Here is a 21,153-nt window from a genome sequence, read left to right as displayed (position 1 = left end):
CAGTCTGACCTGAGCGTGCTAGTGCTGGGCTTGATGCAGTGAGCTGTCGCGGAGGACATGAGAGTTTAAGGAGCAGGACGGGGGTGCAGTCAGCAGGGAACGTGGCAAGGCCTGTTGGTTAGGATTCTTCTTGGCGTCCCTGTGTCTTGGGAGATAAGCCATACCTGTGGGTGTAGCAGGGCCCCTCTCACCTGGGGGCTTTGTGACTCTCTCAGGGGAGAAGCCTGGGGGGAAGGTGAACGTGACCTTCCTGCTTCTGCTGTTTCCTCAGACTCCTCCAGCTTAAAATATTGGGTGCGGCCTAAACCTATCACCTGCCATGGGGCTGCAGATGGGGTCCTGTTCGGTGACTCACTGACACACTCATCCCTTTGGCCCGACATTCCTGTATTCAGTGGGTGTGCACCAAGTGGCTGCCGTGCGTCCCCCCGCCCCACCGTGCGTCCCCGCTCCTCCGTGCTGGGTCTGGAGAAGCCTTGGTGAACAGGACAGACACAGACTTGGCTCCCCATCAAGCAAGGGGAACAGACCTCAAACATGAAAACGCATCCAGACCCCCTCACCCTTCCACATCCTGAGTGCCTCACTGTCCCCTGAGTCCGCCACATGTTCTCCTCCTCTCTCACCCCCGTTCCTCGCTGTCCTCAGGAGTCCCCACATCTTCTGCAGCGCCATCCTCCTCCTCCCGTTCCCAAACCCTCCCTGGTCTTCAGGCCTCCGCCAAGAGCCCTCTCTGCCTTTTCCAAGAAGCCTTTGCTGACCATGAGCAAGCAAGCACCTTCTGTTCTTCCCCTCCAACCTCTTGAACATTCCCATAAACTCCCTGGTATGGAGGTCATTATCTTGACATACATGACTTAGCTGTTGCACCATCTAGACTGTAAACCCTTTAAAGACCAGAACTAGGCATTAAAATTCCTTTTATCCTGCACAAACTTACTACCATGCCTTGCACATGGAGCCCCTTAAATCATGGCCGATTGACTCAGCTTCCCAGAGCAGGCCGTGGAGAGGCCGCCCATGGCAGGGGCTGGTGGCAGAGGCCCTCAGCCTCCCGAAGGGGCCAGCCCGCTCTGGGTCTGGTCCCTAGAAGCAACGCCAGTGGCCTTGAAGAATTAATATTGCTGTCAGAGGGGCAGCCCTTCAAAGGGTCCTGATAGCTCTTGTTATATGCAAAGTGAAAAGGTAAGGGGACTGTTCTCTGCATTTCCTGCCTTTCAATTGAGTGAGGACAGACAGATGATTTATTGGGCATTTCCTAGCCTCTCCTTCACCATAGGAAACCAGCCTGAAAAAAAAAGGTGCAAATTTTAAAAAGATGTGTGGCTGTTTTAGAGGGTGACGGGGGAGAATTCCTGCGCACCATTAAAGTAAAAAAAGAAAACTCTCTAACAGCAGGAACTCTGATCTAGAGGCATAGGAACCATAAATTTCCACCACCCTCCGAGAGCTCAAAGCGCCGATGCAGGGAGCGCGGGGCAGGGAGAGTGCGGCTGTGGCGGGCCTCCTTCAGCTCCCACTTCCAGATGATCACGCTGAGGCTTAGGGTGGTGGCAGTGTGGCCTCAGCCGTCAGCCATCACCACAGAGGAGCGCGGGCGTAGGGGCCTTCAGAGCCTTTCAAGTGTTGATTTCAGTTGGAAACAGTTAAATAACTCCACCCCACCCCTTCCCCTGAGAGATAGAGAGAGAGAGCCATGGAAAGGGGCCAAGAGCCATGGAAAGGGGCCAAGAGCTGGGGGGGCTCAGCAGATGCAAAAGCCTGGCTGACACGCAGGCCTAGCTTCCCTGGCTCTGCCGTGGGGGTTGTGTTAGTTCCCTAGAGCTGTTCTAATGAGGTTCCACACACGGTGCTTCCCACAGAAACGGATTGTCTCACAGTTCTGAAGGCCAGAGGTCCGAAATCAAGACGTCAGCAGGGCCATGGACCCCGCAGGCTCTAAGAAAGGGTCCCTCCTTGCTCTTCCTGTCCCCTGGTGATGCCTGGCAATCCTGCACATTCCTTGGCTGGTGGCTGCATCACTCCTGTCTCTGCCTCCACCTTCACGTGGCCGTCTTCTCTGTGTGTCTGTGTCTTCTCCCTACGTGTGTCTATCTTGGTGACTCTTCACTTCCAGTCCTATTGGAATAAGGGCTTACCCTCCTCTTGTATGACCTCCTCTTAACGTACATCTGAGTTACATCTGCAAAGATTCTATTTCCATATCCACAGGTAAGGGTTTCAACATATCTTTTCAGGACACAATTCAACCCAAAGCAGGAGTCAAATGTTTACTGTCTATGGCCACATTGGGAAGACTTAGGTTACTTAACCAGTAGCTGTGTGTGTGTGTGTGTGTGTGTGTATTTGTGATTTGTATTTATATAATGTCATATATATACACACAAATACCTATACATGTATGTGTTGTGTATATAACACTATATAAATATGTATGACACTATATAGATGACATGTTCGTACAAATGACAGGTATTTGTGATTTGTAAATGTGATGAATGACAGCATATAAATACATATGACACTACTAAGTACATATGACACTGTATGAGGACAAATCATAAAAGCAATTCGAGTAATGCCCTAATTTTATTAATCTAAAGTGTAAGACCACAGAGCTGTTCTTAAGGCTTTTCCTGTGGTTTGCCCACTAAGGCGGCAGTGGGAAAGTCTGTCTGTGCCGCAGACACCAGCACTCACCCAGCTGGACTCTGAAGAGGACTCCAGTGTGTGGGATGGATGGAGGCAAGTGTCTGCCTAGACGTCCCCAGTGCCACAGGGCGGCCACACTGCTGGCCACACAGGGTTCTACTATACCTGGTTTCAGAGGAGAAAACCCAGCCCCAGAAACATGAAGTGGCTCATCCAAGTCATGGCACCAGCAGTCCTAGAGGTGGGAGTGAGCCTCTGTGCGCCCAAGGGTGCCGCCCACCCACAGCACTGCCTTCTGTATCTCCTCCTTGCCCCACTTTCTCACTAATAGGCAGAATTTTCACTTGAATTTCTTTCACTGAGCATGCCCACATGTGGTCACAAAAATAGCACTATTTTTCCTTCCAATGAGCTGAGAAATTATTTTCATGGAGGTCTTGCTACATGCCAAGTTTAAAGTACTTTGTGTTCAGTTATCCTGGAGTTGTTGGTAAGACGGGGGTTAGAGGGGCTTCCTTTTTCAATTTTATAAAGCTGTTTTTCCGTTTTCTTAACCCTTTGTATGCCACAAGCATCTATAAAGGCTTTATCTCATCCATGAGAAAATCAATGCGATCGTATAAGAAATTCTTTTTTCATTTATTAGACTTATCATTGCTGAATGTGCATAGGTTACATAAACTGAAAGGAAACAGCAGTATTACACTTGGCGATTTCCAGTTACAGGTAATCAGGCAATTATAATATTCATTACAAATTGATTTTTTAAATTAAATTCAAAATATCATGGCGTGTGGGGATGGTTTCCATTTTGGACGTGTGGCAGTTCACTGGTTAAAATCCAAACTGACTGACCACGCATTTCATCTCACTATCTGGACACAGTGGCCTGCCTGGGTGTCTTCTATTGATGAGTTGGAGGCTCGGGTCTCTCAAGGGCTGCCTCTCTCCTAAGCCTCTTTGGAAGTGACCTTCAGGAGCCTTGGCGTGGCTGCACCCTCACAAGCTCTCCTGTGCCCCCAGCAGCCAACCTGGGTCTCCACCTGCTCTCTCCACTTCCCTCTGCAAGCCCTCGGGCCTGATTCACTCTCCATCCCCTTGCTGGGGTCCCCCGGCAGGAGCCGGGCGGTATTCCGGAAAGCTCTCACATGGGGCTCTGGAGGCATTCTGCTTGGAACCTTCGCTGGGGAGTTTTGTGCCAGGGCTTTCGCCCATCCAGGACTTCTAAATGACTGGCAGAGATATTGTGCCGCTTCCTACCCCTGCCTCTGCCCTTCCCCACTTCCTTTCGCCCAGCCTCCCCACTTGAGAAAACCCTGCCTGAACCCAAATACAGCCTGAGCTCTTTGCACAGGCCCCCTCCACAGCCTCTGACGGATGCGAGGCAGAGCTCAGAGTGGCACCACCTGCTTCAATGCATCCTAATTCAGACAAAGCCTAGATCACAGGCTTCCCGCTTTAGGGACCCTTGGGGAGCTGGTTTAAAACGCAGGTTTCCAGTCCCACGGCTGAAAATCGTATTGAGAATCTGCATTCTTGAAGCACCGAGAGGATTCTGGTGCTCGTGGGCTCGGGGGCCACCGCTGGAGAAATACGGCTTAATTCCTGGTTCGGTGTGCCGACATGGGGTAGTGCCTAGAGGGAAGTAAAGACCAGAAGGGAGAGGGTCTAGTAGACTGAGGCAGGAAAATAAATCAGGTTGGCTTGGCCGTGGGCGTGGCTTGGGCCTGGGAGGTGGGTTGAGGAAGGGCAGGTACTGCCATGTGTGGCTGCTCGGGGACCAGCACTGTGGGGCTCCACGTGGAACCTGCGGGGACCGTTCCCTGCTGCAATGTGGGGGCCCAGGGCCTCAGAGCCTCGTCCTGGGTCTGGGCTGGGCCATCAGGCCACAGAGGAGCGTGTGATTCTGAGGGGGGAACTCCTGGAGCTGCTGTCGGAGGCGCACAGCGTGGTGAATAAAGACCCTGCCTGGGCGACTGTCGCTTGTCTGGTCCCTCTGGGTGGACAGAGAGCTAAATACTGTCTCTGTGCCTCTGTTTCCTCATTTGAAACAGAGGACATAGCACCCACCTCCGGGGTTCATGAGAGGATTAAGTGAGGGAATACTGCAAAGTCCTGAGCAGCCCTGGGAGCGGCGAGGGCTGGATGAGCAGGAACTGTGGCCTGGGCTCCCAGCTGCCCCCAGTGCCTCGCAGCCCAGCTTCAAAGCTGCCTTCTGCAGAACTGCACCCAGGAGTAAGTTGGACAGCCTGTGAATGTCCCCGTCTCGCTGATCCCAGAAAGCTCCTGGCTTTCCCTGTTGCTCCCTCTGAAAGCCCTCGGCACCTGCGCGTGCCGGTTCGGAATAGGCATCCCCGTGCTCTCCAAGTGACCCCCCCCCCCATGGGATACTCACAGGCTGAAGGACCCGCTCAACAGATGGGGGCCAGACCTCTGCAACGGGAAACTCCGGTTTAGAATTCCAGACCTCTGCCTGACGAAGGCTGCATGATCTACAAGGTGAGATCGGGAGTTCCAGGTTGGAATCAAAGGCTCCTGAGCAGATGGAGAAAGGAAGTGCACTCGCAGAGGCCTGGACGGCACCCAACCAATCCCCCATCTCAGCCCAGGGGGCTTTTGTGCTGGTTTCGGCCTTGAGTTGTGTCTGCCTGGGCTTCCTCCTGCAGGGGGAGCCAGCACCCACAGGCGTGTCGTGGCGCCTCCTACGTGCTGTGTGCTCCTAGGAGCAGCAGTGCTATTGGCTGTCTGTTCCAAGTGATCAGCTGCGAGGAGCTAAGCGAATAAGAGTTGCTATCGCTTTAGCCATAGAAGACCCTGACTTAGCAGAGGAAGCAAGCGTTCCCCCTGCCCACTTGTCATCCCCCTGGGCCAAGGCGAAAAGGTGTCCTCCCCGTGAAACCCAGACACCCCACGCTGCGTATTCCTGAGGCAGAGAAGGGAAGGAAGACCAAACAACACCTCTGCAAGGCAGAGAATCAAAAGCTCTGGGCAGTTTCTAGATGGAGATCATTGGCCCCGCATCTCAACACCTGCCATGTGTCTGTCGCCAGAGTGGAAGACCTCGCTCCTATGCTCCGTGGAGGGAGCTGGGTCCTGCCAGGGTTCACCACAGGGCACCGGCCAGCCAACCTCCTCCCCCTGGCGGCTCCCTGGCCAGTGGCAAGGCGGAGGCTGAGAGGAGCACCACAGTTCGCCATGTTGACTCTGTCAAGTTCAGAGAGGGCTTCCCATTTGCCGGGGCCCAGGAGAAAAGTTCTTTATTCCCCCAGCCTCCGGGCGTGCCAGACCCGAGGCTGAGGGAGCGGGTCTCCCTCCTTGCCTTGACCCCCACACTGTGACTTGCAGAGTTCAGTGAAAAGCGCCATGGACCGGGCCAGGCTGGGTGTGCGGCGAGCCTGCTTTATCCCCGGGGCATGCTCATTCCTCCCTCCAGATCAGCCAGGCCGGCCGGCCAGGGACACTCCTGAGCTGGCTCTTTTCTTTCTTTTTCTCCTAAGTCGAGAGCCCAGTTATTTACCCAAAGAAAACAAGGAAGTGACAAGGTAACAGAGTACACATGTTGTGAAAATATGCAGGCTGAGGCCGAGGAAAAGAAAACATTCTTCCATAAGTAGCTGCCTTGTTAATTCATTTTTTTCTCCAGATTAGAACCAGCCATTTCTTGTGCTCCTTCAAGCACCTTCTGTGGTTTCCTGACAGCTGCCTTCAAGGGTGAGATTTGGCTTGAAAAATGGGCCATCGGTCATGCTTCGGGGGGAGGGCAGAACCCAAAACTCCCAGATTGCTCAAATTCTCGGCTCCCTTTCTCGATGGGAACGAAGGAGGGGGAGGTGGTAGGGAGAGGACTGTATAAACTCCGAGGCGTCGCCTGATTTTCCATCAGAAATGACAGCTCGGGAATGAACGGTCCTTGGGACGCGCTTTCTTACCTCCCCTGAAAGTGTTTCCGATCCCTGGCAAGCCCCTGCGCTGTGGCCTTGAGCAACAGCCACAGGCCGATTCTCGGCAAATAAAAAATAATATTGGCCCAGATAGGAGCTCTGGGACACCCCCCCACATACACACCCTTTTCATTATGTGCCAAAGATCACTTTCCCAAACCTGTTTCGGAACAGCTGGCTGCGTCTGAGGAGCAGGCTCCAGCCCTGCATCCCCTGGGTGGATGGGGAGGGGCCCGGGTTATTAATAGCATTTGTTCCACCTGGTGTTTGGGGTAGAAGGTGGGTAACCTGTGTCTTTTGGGGAAGTTGGTCCATAATCAGTTTGAGGCTCCGTTTTTCTTCCTCGGGCCCTTTAAACCTCCTGACTGACAGAGGACGGCCGAAAAAGCCGGCGGAGAGGCTCACTGCGGCCAGCATCCCTCTGGTGCAAATCCTCATGCTTCTCATTTTTCCTTCCTCGGTCTTCCCAGCCTCCTTTGCGGCCTGTGGGTGTTGGCCCACAGCTCGGCCAGGCTCCCTTCAGGAGGGGTCACACCGCAGAGGCCTGGCCAGGCCGTGTTAGCATTGCTGTGGTCCTTTCTGTTAACAGGCGGCCTCTGGAGCTGGGCTGTCCGTCCCAGCATGGCACACGCCTGTGAGAGAGAGTGTGAAGGGTCCCCTTTCCCAGGGCGGAGGCTGGTTCCTGCGGGAGAGCTCAGGTTGAAGGAGCCCCCACATCCCTTGATTGCAGCCACAGAGTCCATCAGCGCCCCCCACCCCCAGCACCAGCACCCTTCACCTCAGGGTGGGTGAAAAGTCTGCTGCCTCCCACGTGCTTGCCGCACCAAGGCACCTTCCTGAGAGCCAGGAGAGGCTGGACTTCGGCCCTGGAATGATCTTGATTTGGTTGGGTTGAAGCTGATGTGGAAAACTAGAGCTGGAGGTGGAGTGTGGTTCTGGCCTCAGGTCGATGTCTCCCACTGAGAACTGTGGGGCAAAGGCGTTTCCAATCAGAGCCCGAGGCCCAGTGGTCAAGGGAACCTCGGAGTGCCAGTGTCAGGGGCCGGGGCTGGGGCAGCCCAGCCATGCCTCTGGGTGAGCACCCTTAATAGGGGCCACCAGGTTCCCACTGGGTGAACACAGCCTCTCCCCACCCTGGGCCAGGCTCCAGCCTCTGGCTGTAGGTGAAAGACTATTTCCGATGATTGTTTTCAGATATTCTACATCCAGGGCATGAAAACACAATAGTCACAGGAAAAATCCACTACCCCGGCTCCCCCCACACCCCCACACACACCACTACCACCACCACCACAATACAAAGGTGGTCCTATCTCTCCCTTTTGGAAGGTCAGAGGACCCTTTTCTCATTCCAGTCCTTGATGTGGGTCCAAGGGAAGCCGTGCCTTTGAACTCTGCGACATCCCAACAGGCCCAGCTGCGAGGGTGTGGATGGGGAGGCAGACAGGATGTGCGCCTTATCAGGGGCCAATCTCAGGCCCTCCTGTGAGGACCGAGCTTCCTCCAGCAAAAGGTGACTTAGAGCCATTTGGTCAACCATCTGAGGAGGGCCCAGGGGTAGCCGAGAGGAGTCTGTCAGAGCCAGGCCTTCCTGTGCGGATTTCTGCACAGAACCTTGAGAGTAAACCTCACTGTGTTCTAGTCCCAGGCAAGTCCCCCCTGGAACTAGGCCCTTCGCTTTCTCACCTCACCGCTCTGGCCATTTTTAAAATGCTTCTGTGCAGCAAATGATGGTGCAGCGAAATGACTGCTAAGCCCTGGTGAAGAGGGAATGAATGCGGGTGCTATTCAGTTTTAAGATCCAGCCTTTGGGCTTCTATGATTGTTGCTGACAGGTTTCCTCTGGGTCCTGGGTAAGGCTGGTCCTCAGATGCCTCCTCCTCTTCAGCCCTGGGCCTTCCTTTAGCAGAATCTGAGATTTGGAGCATTGTAGGGCTTTGATTGGTCATGGAACCCAACATCCCTTCTGTACAGGATGTTCCAACAGGCGGCCATCCTGGGGTCTGCATTTTCCAGGATGGGCTACACACTACTTTGTAAAGACAACTGAGCCAGTTTGAAAGTTTTCGTCCTCAGGAAGTTCTTTCTCACATGGAGGTAGAATTTGCCACCTGGTTTTATAATAATTCTGGAGAGCTGGGCAGCGGGGTGGCCTGCCTCCAAGATCAGGCAGAGCAGACACATGAAAAAGGCGAGCCCTTCCCCCTCCGCTTTGCTCTACATCTTACGCCTGATCATTAATATTTTGATTACGTATTGGACAGACTGACTCCTGGCTTCCCCCTCATGTATTTTCATGATGGGTTTTAACATCGTCGTGCCAATGTTATCTGTGAAGGTATTTCTGAAAGGATGCTGTTTTGGGAGAATGTGCTCAGAGGAAGCAACTGCTCCCCATGTGTCTCGCTCCATGGGGGTACCCCAGGGCAGCAGGGCGTGTACCTGGACCTCTTCTTACTCTGGTGTTTCGCCGCTCGTATCCTTCCCTAGCACCACTGTGGCCAAAGCCACTGTTGCTGAGGAAGGTGTATCTGTCTGCATCCCTTGGGTATGTTGCATGGAAAATTTGAGGACTACTTTTCTAGAACAAGATAAGCTTGTTCCTCCTTCTTGGTGCCAACCCCTCCTATTTCCTTGGTTTTTTGTCACCTATCTCACCTGGCTTCCCTAGGTTATGCAGAGGCAGGACTCACCTTGGTCTACAGCAGATGAGAAACTTTATTTGGCTTCTTACTAGAATGTTAGCTGTGGGAGGGCAGGGAGTTTGCCTGTTTTCTTTGCTGCTCTGACCTCAGAGTCTATAGCGATTGGTTGAATGACTGACAGGTGACTTAGAGTCCCAAGATACTGAAAACCACATCTATATCTCTTCCACTCTGTACTAAAAGTCCAGAGAATAAACAAGAACCTGGTCCATTGTCCACAGAACTATCTTATTTATCATCCTTGTTAGGTATTAGGAAAATAATATCAAGACCAAATTTCAAACAGCAAGTAAGCAGCAAAGCCAGGCCAGCCCACAGGCTTGAACATTCCTTGTTTCATGTGCCCTGGTATGCCAGTTTCACTCCCGCATGACCCGGGTCCACTTGTAGAAGCCTGGTGCTCGTGGAGCACAGTAGGGTCTCAACCACTGCTGCCAGATCAACCGTGCTCTTCCATAGCTCTATTCCCGATAGTCATAGGATCACAGCACACCTACAGAGCTGGGAGCAATGCCTGATACCCTGATCACTGGGAGAATGTTCTAGTCTCTCTTTTCCTTAACTTCTCATCAAACCCTACTACTGTAGCTACTATTTTTATTCTATTTATCAGCTCTAAAGCCTATCAGGCCTTCTTATATTCTCCAAAATCAAGCTCCAACTTCTCTGCATAGCCTCAAAGGTTCTTCATCACCTGGCGCACCTTACCTATCTACCTAATTTCTCATTCCCTTCAGAGGGTACTCCCTTCCACCGCCTATGGTCAGGCCCCATTGTTCATTGTCTCCCCCATGTCTTCCTTTTTCAATATGCTTGTTTTTGTTAATATCTCCCAATAAGCTCATACTTCTATGTTTTTTTTTAATTAAAGAGACTTCCTTTTTTTAGAGCAATTTTAGATTCATAGCAAAATTGAGCAGCAAGCACAGAAATTTCCTATATACTTCCTGTCCTCACTCAGTCCCCTATCACTCTCCCCTCCCACAGTGGGACATTTAGCTATAATCCATGAACCTGCATTGATTCATCGTTATCACCCAAAGTTCACAGTTTACATTAGGGTTTGCTCTTAGTATTATACATTCTGTGGGTTTTGACAAATGTATGATGACAGGTACCCAGCATTATCATATTATACAAAATAGTTTCACTGCCCCCACAATCCTCTGTGCTTTCCATACCTTCTTTTTATGATTGTACTAGAGGCCCGGCACACAAAAATTTGTGCACTGCAGGGGAGGGGGGATCCCTCAGCCCGGCCTGCACCCTCTCGCAGTACGAGACTGCTTGGGGGATGTCCACCTGCTGGCTTAGGCCTGCTCCCCCAGGGCCTAAGCTGGCAGTCAGACATCCCTCTGGCAGCCCAGGAGCCCTAAGCCACAGTAGGATATCCTTAGCACTGCCACGGAGGTGGGAGAGGCTCCTGCCACTGCTGCTGTGCTCACAGCCATCAGCCTGGCTTGTGGCTGAGTGGAGCTCCCCCTGTGGGATTGCACTGACCACCAGGGGGCAGCTCCTGCATTGAGCATCTGCCCCCTGGTGGTCAGTGTGCATCATAGTGACCGGTTGTTCCCAGTCATTCAGCCATTAGGGCCAATTTGCATATTACCCTTTTATTAAATAGGATTTTCTGCTCAATCATCATGGGTAGTGCAGGTTCTGCTTTCCCAGTGGCCATGGTGCACACAGCTCTCTCCTTCCCCAGGACTCCTGCTGCTCCCATCCCTGACTGTGCCATCCTGAATCAGCTCTGTCTCTGTAACTATGGTAAGAAGCTAGTACTTGGACTCGCCACTGTGCCTAGCCTACTGTAGGCGTTCCATAAGCACAGCCACCAGATTGCCAGCTCTGAGAGCCACATTCACATATGAGTGGGGACCCTGGAGTCATGCGATGCCATGTCCCTGTTCATAAGTCCTTGGTGATTGAATAAAAATCTAGGGCCTTAAAAAGAAATAATTATCCTTATCACAATTCAGTTCAATCTTCAGGTGGTTACTGAGTAGCTACTATGTGCTAACCAGCAACAATACCAACATGAATAACATGGTAATTCTACCCTCCAAGGAATTAGAATCTTGTAACAGAAAAGTGACTCAACTGATCACCATAACACAATGAGAACAGTGCTAAGATACACATACCTAAGGCTATATATAGCTAGCCCTTGCTATGTAGCGGCAAAATCAGCAGGAATTTGCCAGGTAGGTGAGGGGGTGGAGGGCGTTCCAGCAGGAAGGGACAGCATTGGAGAAGTGAAAGTACTTGGCATAGTCAGAGGCTTGCCAGTGGCACAGTTCCTATCCCGTGATAAAATTGGAAGCCCGGTGGTTAAATGATCGCCTGTGGTCCCCAAGTAAACCTGTACCGGGTCGTTGACACAGCGCGCTGTTCGCCCTGTCACTGCTTCCGGAATCAGAAACGAGAGACTAGAGCCCTCTGCGCTTAGCCCTGTCTGGCTCTTTGGAAGACGGGGTGGGGTGAGCCCCAGAGCCCCAGTGTATTCTTTTCATTTACAGGATGCTGTGCTGCCTTGTGCACAACAGGGTGTTCATTCCAGCTGTGGAGTGGGATGCTCCAGGGCCCTCAGGCAGCCCCGGGAATGGGCTGTTACCCACGGGCTTTCAGAAGCTTGCACTACTTTAGCCAACCTCAGAAATGTCTCCTTCCTCTTTCTAATTTTATGAGAATCTGGATATTAGAAATCTAGTTTAATCCGCTAGAAGCCAGTGTGGGCATACATAGAGCCGTTTCTGCCCCTTACCTGGCTCCCTCTCCCCAGCCCAGTTGCTCGGTGCTTGGCCTCGGCCGCCATGCTGGCGCTTGGCCGTGACTGGGCTTCCACTTGCACAGCCCAGTCCCTGGTGGGAAAGGAGTGCTGGGGTCTGGCCCGATGAAAGGGCCGAGGGCCAGTGTTGTGATTCTGGGCACCTCTAATTTCCCTTTTCTCTGTTCCCCTCTGCGTCATCAGCAGGAGTTTGTTTGAGGCTTCGAGGGCTTGGCTTTGTTTCACCTGGGAAAGTCCCTGCGCGGAGAGCGCGGATCTCCCCGGAGCGGGCTGGGGCCCTGACCTCTGTCACCCGAATTGTTTGGACTCAGAAGCCCCCATAGGGGTTAGGAGGGTGATCAATTGGCAACTTACGGAGTAAAGACCTCTCGCTCCCACCCCTCCCTCTGCGTATTGTGCTTGGAAGGGCAGCGGGGTCAGCGGCAGCAAACTGAAGGGCCGACCAGCGGAGCCTTGAAAGGGCTCGTTTTGTGTTTCAGTAATGAGCACTCTCCCCTTGGATGCACTCGGATTTCATGAGTTACAGGGAACCTGTCAACTGCTGTTTTCATTGTATGGGGCTCACGGGGAACTTGGATAGAGGGCAGGCTTGTTTCAAAGGAAGCAGGGGAAAGAAAGTGGTGAATAGATGCAATGTGCAGTCATATGCAGATCACGGCCCTGGTTGCCATGGGACACCTTTGCCCGCCCAGAGGGCAAAATGCCGAAGGCCCTGTATTGACGAGGCTGCCTCCTTGGAGATGGGAATGCCACTGCTTAAAGGGCACAGCCAGAGCCACACTGCCATGGGCTCTGGGGTTTGCCACCGGGCTGGCCTGGACCCGCAGCCTCTGCCCCCACTGGCGGCTCAGCGGGAGCCCTCACCCAGGAGCTGCAGGCACAGACCGAGTTACCCTGGAAAAGAGGTGGATAGAAAGGGCTTCTCTTTCAGAACCGCTCAGAGGGCCACCGGGCCTGGACTGGTCGGGAACTGGGCCCTGAGGCTAAAGACAGGTTTTCACCTTCTTTGTTTGCCGTGCCCTCTGAGAACACTTGGCAATAACATTCCTTTCCTGATGGTTGGTTTTGTAACTGACGGCATTGTTTTCTTTCCCCTGTTTACCTAAAGTGGCCCAGAGTAATAGGACAGGCCGTGCCAACAGAGGGAGGACTGAGCCTGCCCTGGTGGCCCCTTGCTCCCCAGGCCAGGTCTCTCCGCTCTGCAGCTCCTTGTCCTGCATCCTTCCCGCCACCTCTGGGCACAGAGTAGCCCGAGGCCGTCCTGCTGGAGCAGAGGCTGCACGGAGCCTGAGGTCAGGGAGGACCCAGAATTAAGACTCTCCTCCAGGGTCCTTGGGCTGTGGGATCAAACCCGGCTGTGGGAAGCTAGTCCTGCCACTTTGCATAGGACAGGCCGGGGGAGCCAGGACCAGAAGCATGCGGAGGAGTCCGTGGAAGGAGCAAAAAACCAGGGGAAGGCACTGAGAGAAATACATCTCCAACAGCTGTTTCCTGAACACCCTACTCTGTTTAAAGGCGCAGAAGCATGGCTCTGGCATCTGGGAGTTTGTGTCTGGGGGCTGCGGCTAAGCTGGAGGTGGGGCCAGTGCGCTTGGCAACCTATTGTGACCTTCTGACCCTCTTGTTTTCACCCCCGTGCCCACTTTTACCACAGCAAAGTTTCTCCCTGGGAGTGTTGCCAAGATAAAGAATTAAGTCCAAAACCCTGTCCTCAAAGGGACTTCAAATCTAGTGAGAGAGTAACTTTTGCATATTATGGACGTATCGTTTAAGACAGTAGTTCTCAACCTTGGCTGCACATTAGAGTCACCTGGGAATCTTTTTAAAATCCTGATTTCTGGGCCTCATCCTCCGGAAATTCTGTTTCTTTGTTACTAATGTTACAAATTTCCGGAGGATGAGGCCCAGAAATCAGGATTTTTAAAAAGATTCCCAGGTGATTCTAATGTGCAGCCAAGGTTGAGAACCACTGGTTTAAGACATTAGGGCCAGTGACTAAGGGGAGAAGCTCTGGGTGTTCAGAGGCCATGGGCTGATGGCTGGAGAGTCACACACACAAATTCTCCTGCTGCTTTCACCCTCCAGTTTGCACTCACATGTATGTCATTTCTTCTCCACTTCACACCACCCGCTGAGGTGCTCTGTAAGCCTGAAAACTGTGAGAATGGAAGACATAATGACTCTCCAAGGAGGAGTCTCCAACATTGGCCAAGGTGAGAGGAGGGACGGTCAGGGAGCAGCAAGTTGCCCTAACTGGCTGGGGCACAGGACAGGCAACCCCCTGAACTACTGCTAGAGAACCAGGCTGAGGGCCCCACATGCTCCAGCGCTGGGCTTGACCCCGTGGAACACAGAGAGAGTTTGGATAGTCAGTGGGTTTGTTTTCTGCTGCTGTAACACATTGCCACGAGTTCAGTGTCTTAAACACAAATGTATTATCTTTCAGTGCTGGGGGTCAGAAGTCTGACCTGGGTCTCGCTGGGCTAAGATCAGGGTATTATCTGGACACTCTAAGGGAGAATTCAGTTCCTTCCCTTTTCTTGCTTCCAGCATCTGTACACACCCCTTGGCTCGTGGCCCTTCCTGCACCTGCAAAGCCATCAATGGAGGTTGAGTCCTGGTCACATCTCATCACTTTGATCTCCTCTTCTGCCTCCGTCTTCCATTTTTAAGGACCTTTGTAATTACATTGCCCCCCCCCCCCCGCCCCGACAATCTAAGACAGTACATATGCCCATTTTAAGGCCAGCCAGCTAGCAGCCTTAATTCTCCTTTGCCTTGTAAGGTAACATAGTCATAGGTTACAGAGACAGGGGCTTTCTTGTGGGGCCATTATGCTGCCTATTAGATTTCGTTATTATGTTAGTTGTTGGTCAGTTATTAGTTGTTCAGTTGGTTATTTGTTGTTTGGCTGTTTTTTGGGACACACCGTGAAGTCCTCACCTAAGAGCCAGATGATAAAGTTTGTTAAAAGAAGGGAAAAGGAAGATTGAGCAGTCTCATGGGGACAAAGGAGTTGCTGGAGGCAGACAAAGGAAGTGAGCATTGCTTTTATCTCACTGCCTATCAGAATAAACCCATAAAGCACAATCCCAAGAAAGCAGGCCATTCTGGAGAAGTTTGTTAGCCCACACACCCTGAGACCCTGGTGCATAGCTGGTTCAAACTTCATACAAACACTTGGTCTCAGATCCTTGGTTTCTGTCCCGTGTCCTCTGGTTTAGAAGCAGGGATATTTGTAATTCATTTTTGAATGTCTGGTCAACCTTTTGGAATAGTATCTCTAATCCAAATACACTAGTGGGTTCTGCTAAGTGTCTAGTGGTCCCCTGGAGCCTCTCAACCCCACAGTGGGTTAAGTCCTTCTACCACATCAGTGCCAGCCCTGTCTATTGGGCCCTGCCCACTCCTCCCGGACTCCACATCTTGCAGGCTGGACTGCCAGCAGCTGCCCTGCCTCCTACCTTGTTGAAGTTGAAGCTTGCTCTTCAGGAAGTCCATCAAAACTCTTGAAATAAAATGTGGGCATTGGTCACTTGCACTTGAGCCGGCCCTGCAGCTGGGCGGCGCCTCCGTTGGGCTGCTTGAAGAAGCCCTTCTTGATGCTCTGCCTAGGACCCTGCTCCTTACCTTCCAGTTTCCTTGCCAGGAGCTCCTATTCCAGTCCATTCACCAGATAACGCCTGGGTGTTCCCCACCGCCCACTGCAGGCGGCCACCTGGCCTCGAGTTGAGCTGTCCATGCGTCCTTGACCCACTGCTTGTCCTGACCTCCCCGTGAGTACTGGCTTCCATGACAGACCTTTCATGACTGGCTTCCAAGACTCCAATCTTGATACCCCTTGGCACCTATAGACCTTGACTTCACATCTCCAAACTGCCTGTGTTACACTAGCAGCAACATCAGCAGAATAATAATAGCTAATGTTTGAGCTCTTACTATGTGCCAAGCACTGTGCATACATTACCTTGTTTAATCCTTATAACAACCCTAGGAAGAACCTAGGAAGAATGGGTACGAGTCCATTTTGCAGGTGAGGAAACAGAGCACGGAGACATTAAATAGCTTACTCAAGGTGACATAGGCTGTATGTGATGAGGTCAGTATTCAAACCCAAGGCCGAGGGATGCCATCAAACCTCTCCTGAGTTCTTAGTATCATCACCCCCTGCCCACTTCACCCCACTTTCCAGCAGTCTGTGTGATCTGTGTACAGCAGATCATGTCCCCTTTCGGCTTACAGCCCTCCAGTAGCTGCCATCTTACTTAGTAAAAGCCAGAGGCTGACAGTGGCCAGCAGACCAGATCTAGCCCTGTTCCTGCTCTGCCCATCACCTCCTCACTGCTCTCCTCCTTGCCAGCCACACTGAAGTCCTTGCTGTTCCTCAAGGAAGCCAGGTACCCGCCTGCCTCAGTGCCCTTGCACTTACTGGTCCTCCCTGATTGCTCTCCTCTCCCCATATCATGCAGCTGGTTCCCTTCTCAAGGAGGTCTTTGCAGACACTTTACCTTTGCTGGCCCCCCTACCCAACCCCCTTACCCAACTTATTTTCTCCATAAAATTGTCATCTAATAACACATGAGATATGTGTCTGTTGTTTATTCTGTCTCTCCCATGGGGAGCAAGGCTCCAGCATATTCCACCGGGAACAAAGCTTCAGCATGTACCTGTGGAATGAATGGATGAAGGCCAGGACTCCCCTCAGAACCTAATGTTCCTGTGAGGCTCCAGCCACCATCCAGATCCCCAGTCCCAACCTAAGCCTGGCCGTGGGCCACCAGGTGGAAGACCTTCCATTCAGCTCACAGGTGAAGATTTCACTTCACCCTAGTGCTCAGTTCCCTCCATGCAGCCTGGTAAACACCAACACGCAGCACATGTCTCTGGACTAAAATCAATTCTCCAATCTCATTGACTCCGTGTGTGTGTGTGTGTGTGTGTGTGTGTGTGTGTGTGTATGCGCGCGCGCTGACTCACCTGTTGAGGCTGAGGATGCGTGAAGCTTAAAACCCTTGCTCTAAGGCAGGTCTCTTGGTATCCTTTCCATGGCCCCTGGGGATCAGAATGAGTCTTTTTTTAAAAATATATTTTATTGATTTTTTACAGAGAAGAAGGGAGAGGGATAGAGAGTTAGAAACATTGATGAAAGAGAAGCATTGATCAGCTGCCTCCTGCACACCACACACTGGGGATGTGCCCGCAACCAAGGTACATGCCCTTGACTGGAATCGAACCTGGGACCCTTCAGTCCGCAGGCCTATGCTCTATCCACTGAGCCAAACCAGTCAGGGCGAGAATGAGTCTTACTTTGCAGGTAGAGACTCTACAGCAGTGGGCATGACTAGCCCTGAGGGATGCAGGGAAACATTCTCAGGGAGGGGCTAGGCCTTGGAACTTTAGAGCTTCTATGGTAAGAGACATCCTTGCCTCTTGACAATTAGATCAGTATTGCTCCTCAGGACTCTGTTGTTGGATTGGCTGTGTTGGAGGCAGGATCTGGTTTGGATCTTGATTTGAGGCAGGAGAACAATGTAAGCAAAGGGTCAAAGGTGGGCCTGGACTGGGTGCTGTTTTTCAACTCAGAATCCGTGCTCTTTGCTGAGCTCATCGCTGCCTCAGCCCAGCAGACCCCAGCGGGCATATTCTTCGAGAGCAAGAGAAAACATTTAACTTTCTTTTATTTAGAAACAAGCCTGGATAAAGGAGGAATAAACAGTGCCATTCTGCTTGCGGTTTGCTGAGATTCCCTGGAAAGCAAGTTTGGGAGGCCAGAGCCTGTGTTGGAACATGAGAGCCCAATGCCCTCTCCAACACTCGCAGAAACAGAAGAAGCTCAAAAGGAATTATGGAGAGGAAAGCAGAACTTCCAGATTGGTTCCAAGTCTTTTCAGGCCTTGACCTAAAGGCCAAAGAGCCAAATCGATCTCCATGATGACAGCAACTCAAGAGGTGATACCAGGGGGCAAGGAGGGGCGGGGAACAATGCTAGGTTAGCATGTTCCAGGTTCAAGGGGACCTGAGGAAGTGGCTGCCCCTCATGGGACAACTACAGCAAAGCCACTGGTCTCCCCTTGTCCTGTGGCCTTGTCCTCTGGAAATGGAGGCCCAGTCTCAAAAAGCAATAACCAAGGACGAATCCTCTCTCCTTTAGTCTAGAATGCTTTTACAGTGAAATGTAAAATTTTTATTCTTGTTATTTTACTCTTTGTTCCTTTGATCTTTACTTAAAAGAATAAAAAATTGAATCCAGGGCTGGTCATGGCCATGGGGTCCTAAATCACAGGTCATGAGCCTAACTTCCTGCCTATTACCCTTCACACCTTCCTGACACTCCAGCCTGAAGCTTCTGTGCAGCTTCTGTCTACCTGGGACCTGGCTTAGCCCTCTGCCACCAGCCATTCAACCTGTGGTGAGACCCTGCTCCAGACCCGTTTCCTCTCAAAATGAAAAGATGAGGCTGGTCCCAGGGTACACTCCTCGTCCCCCCTTAAAAGGCACATGTCTGGTGGCACCTCCTTAGCCTCCTGCAGCTGAGGGCAGCTCTTTGCTGGTACAGTGACCGGCTGAGGCATCTGCCCACCCTGCTGGCTCTGTGCTGTGGACTGTCTTGCTTTGCCTTCTTGTTGCACTTGGAGATGAGAATGTTCTTGCTGAGGTCAGGTTCTTCCAAGGTGTGTTTCTCTCAGCAAGGGAGCTGTCCCCACTTCATGACACTCAATCTCCTCCTTGTTTTACCTCCAATGTAGCCATTTCTGGAAGCTGGATTGTCTTAGCGGGACAATGTGTTGTCCTTGCTTTTTGTGAAATCCGTCCTCCCAATCTTGGTCTGAATAGGCATGGATGTAGACAGATGAGCCCACAGTCATGAGTGATAATTACTAACAGTTACCATTTATTCATCATTTACTGTTTGCAGGCACAGTGCTAGGCTCCTTATTGATAGCCTGGCTCAGTCACTTGCCCAATTGAATAGAGCCCACTCTAGGAGCCACTACATAAAGAGGTTCCTCTCTGTCTTCTCTCATTTTGTCTGCCTAGATTCTTCCCTACAGCACCCACCCACCCAAGCATAGCCAGCCTCTTAACTCTACTTCCTTAGACATTGCTGGGCCCACACCTCTGGTTCACAAGGCCCCAGAGCCCATTACCAGCCCATGATCATCTCCACCCAAGATCTACCTATATAGCCTGGCTTTCATGCCCTCGGAGGGTCTCCCATTGTATGTGCGTTATGTCTCACTGGCTGCTCTGCTAGGTGGAAACTTGGTTGTAGGTACACCAAGATCTGCCCATCTCCCTGAACTCCTCCAGGTTCGGTAGAACAGGTGTAAAATCCATCTTAGATGCATCACTCACTCCCAAGACTATTCTTGATTTAGAAAACCTATACCCAAAAAGACTCAGCCCTTGTTGTGGGTGACCTGACTGGCCATGGAGCGCTGAGCATGGCTCTGCAGTGTTGCTGCTGAGTGGCAGAGAAGGACCTCAGGGGCCTTTTTCTTCTCTATCTTTATTTACTCCCTACATGATCTCATGCTGTCTCATAGCTTTATATGACACCCGTCAGCTAGCAGCTCCCAAATTGAATCTCTGGCCTGGACCTCTCCCTTAAATTCCAGAACTACGTAGCTAACTGCCTACTTGACATCTCCACTGGGATATCTATTGGGCATGTTCAGATTAACATTTCCAGAATCAAACTCCTGGTTCTCCTCCCAACATGCTCCTCTCTCCATCTCCCAATATCTGTAAAGGGTAATTCCATCCTTCCAATTGTTCAGGCAAAAGATGTGGAGCCATCCTTGCCTCCTCTGGGAATTTCACACCACATATCTAAGCCATCAGAAAATTCTGTTGGCAGTTCCTTAAAAATAACCCCCAATAACCTCTTATCACCTTGATTTCTGCTTCACTGCTCAAAGCTGCCATCATCTCCTGCCTAGATAATTGCAAAAGCCATCACCTGGTCTCTAACACCCCCCCCCCCCATCCCCCTTCAATCTATTCTCAACACTGCAGCCAGAGTGAGTATTCAAAAACATAAACCAATCATGTCACACCTCTGCTCAAAGCTCTCCTGGGGCTTCCAGCCTCACTCAGAGTAAAGGTCAGAGTCTTTACAATGGCCTACAGGCCCTGCCTGACCTGGCCCTACCCCTCTTCCCCACTCTTCTCACTTTGCTCTCTTTGCTGTAGGCACACTGATCTCCACACTGTTCCTCCAACACAATGGGTATGGTCCCACCACAGGACCATGGTCTGTATTGATCCTTCTGCCTGGAAAGTTCTATCCCCTGAATCCGGGTGGTTAGCTCCTCACTTCAGGTCTCCAAAATATCACCTTACCAGAAAAGCCTTCCTTCATCTACCTGTATAAAAGGCAATTTTGTCTCCCCAAGAACTGTCTGTCCTCCTTCTCTGCTTTATTTTTCTCTATAGTATTTATTTTTACCTGACACATTTGTATTCGCTTTTTAATCATCTCCCCTTCAACATACACACACACGCACACACACACACACACACACACACGCAAATAAAGGCACAGGCTTTGTCTACTTTCTCCAACCCTGTATCCCCAACACTTAGAATACAGCCTTCCATGTAGCAGTTGCTCCATAAGTATTTATTGAATGAGTGAATGAATGACTGAAGTCAGACATGTCCTTAAGGGTAGGTTCAAATGAAAGGGAATGTTGGGTGTGCCTACTGCTTTGTAGGACTTCAAGTTGGCCCAACACTTGGGTCATTGCCATCAGGCAAAGTCCTGAAAAACAGACTGACCTTCCTGATTCTGTGGGATGGGTCCCTATGCAGTAGAATGTGGTTGGAACTCGTTGCTAATGGAAGTGAAAGCAAAGAAAGCAAAAAAAGCAAAAAAAAAAAAATTTACCCCTATGGATAATGTGACAAGGCAGCCTTCAGAGAGGTTTCAGAATGTTCCAGCCCTCCTCATGCATGACCTGCTACACAATTTGTTAAAAACAAACCAGCAAAGCTTCACATCTGAGCTCCAGATCCGGAATGTCTTTTGGTAACCTCTCTCCTTGAAGTATATATCAATTGG

General features: G+C 51.3%; 1 protein-coding gene across 1 annotated transcript in view; it reads left to right on the top strand.

Annotated features, from left to right (window-relative positions):
* Positions 1 to 18,306, top strand: part of RAD51B (RAD51 paralog B) — a 611,763-nt gene extending 593,457 nt beyond the window's left edge. The window contains exon 11 of the mRNA XM_059692581.1: positions 17,772 to 18,306. Within this exon, the coding sequence (XP_059548564.1) occupies positions 17,772 to 17,827 (56 nt within the window). The 3' untranslated portion in view covers positions 17,828 to 18,306. The remainder of the gene's footprint in view (positions 1 to 17,771) is intronic.
* Positions 18,307 to 21,153: the final 2,847 nt, after the last annotated feature.

The sequence above is a fragment of the Myotis daubentonii genome, chromosome 1, assembly GCF_963259705.1.
Source record: "Myotis daubentonii chromosome 1, mMyoDau2.1, whole genome shotgun sequence".
Taxonomy (NCBI): Eukaryota; Metazoa; Chordata; class Mammalia; order Chiroptera; family Vespertilionidae; genus Myotis; species Myotis daubentonii.
Note: the sequence above shows the minus strand (reverse complement) of the source record. Positions and strands in the feature narration are given on the sequence as shown.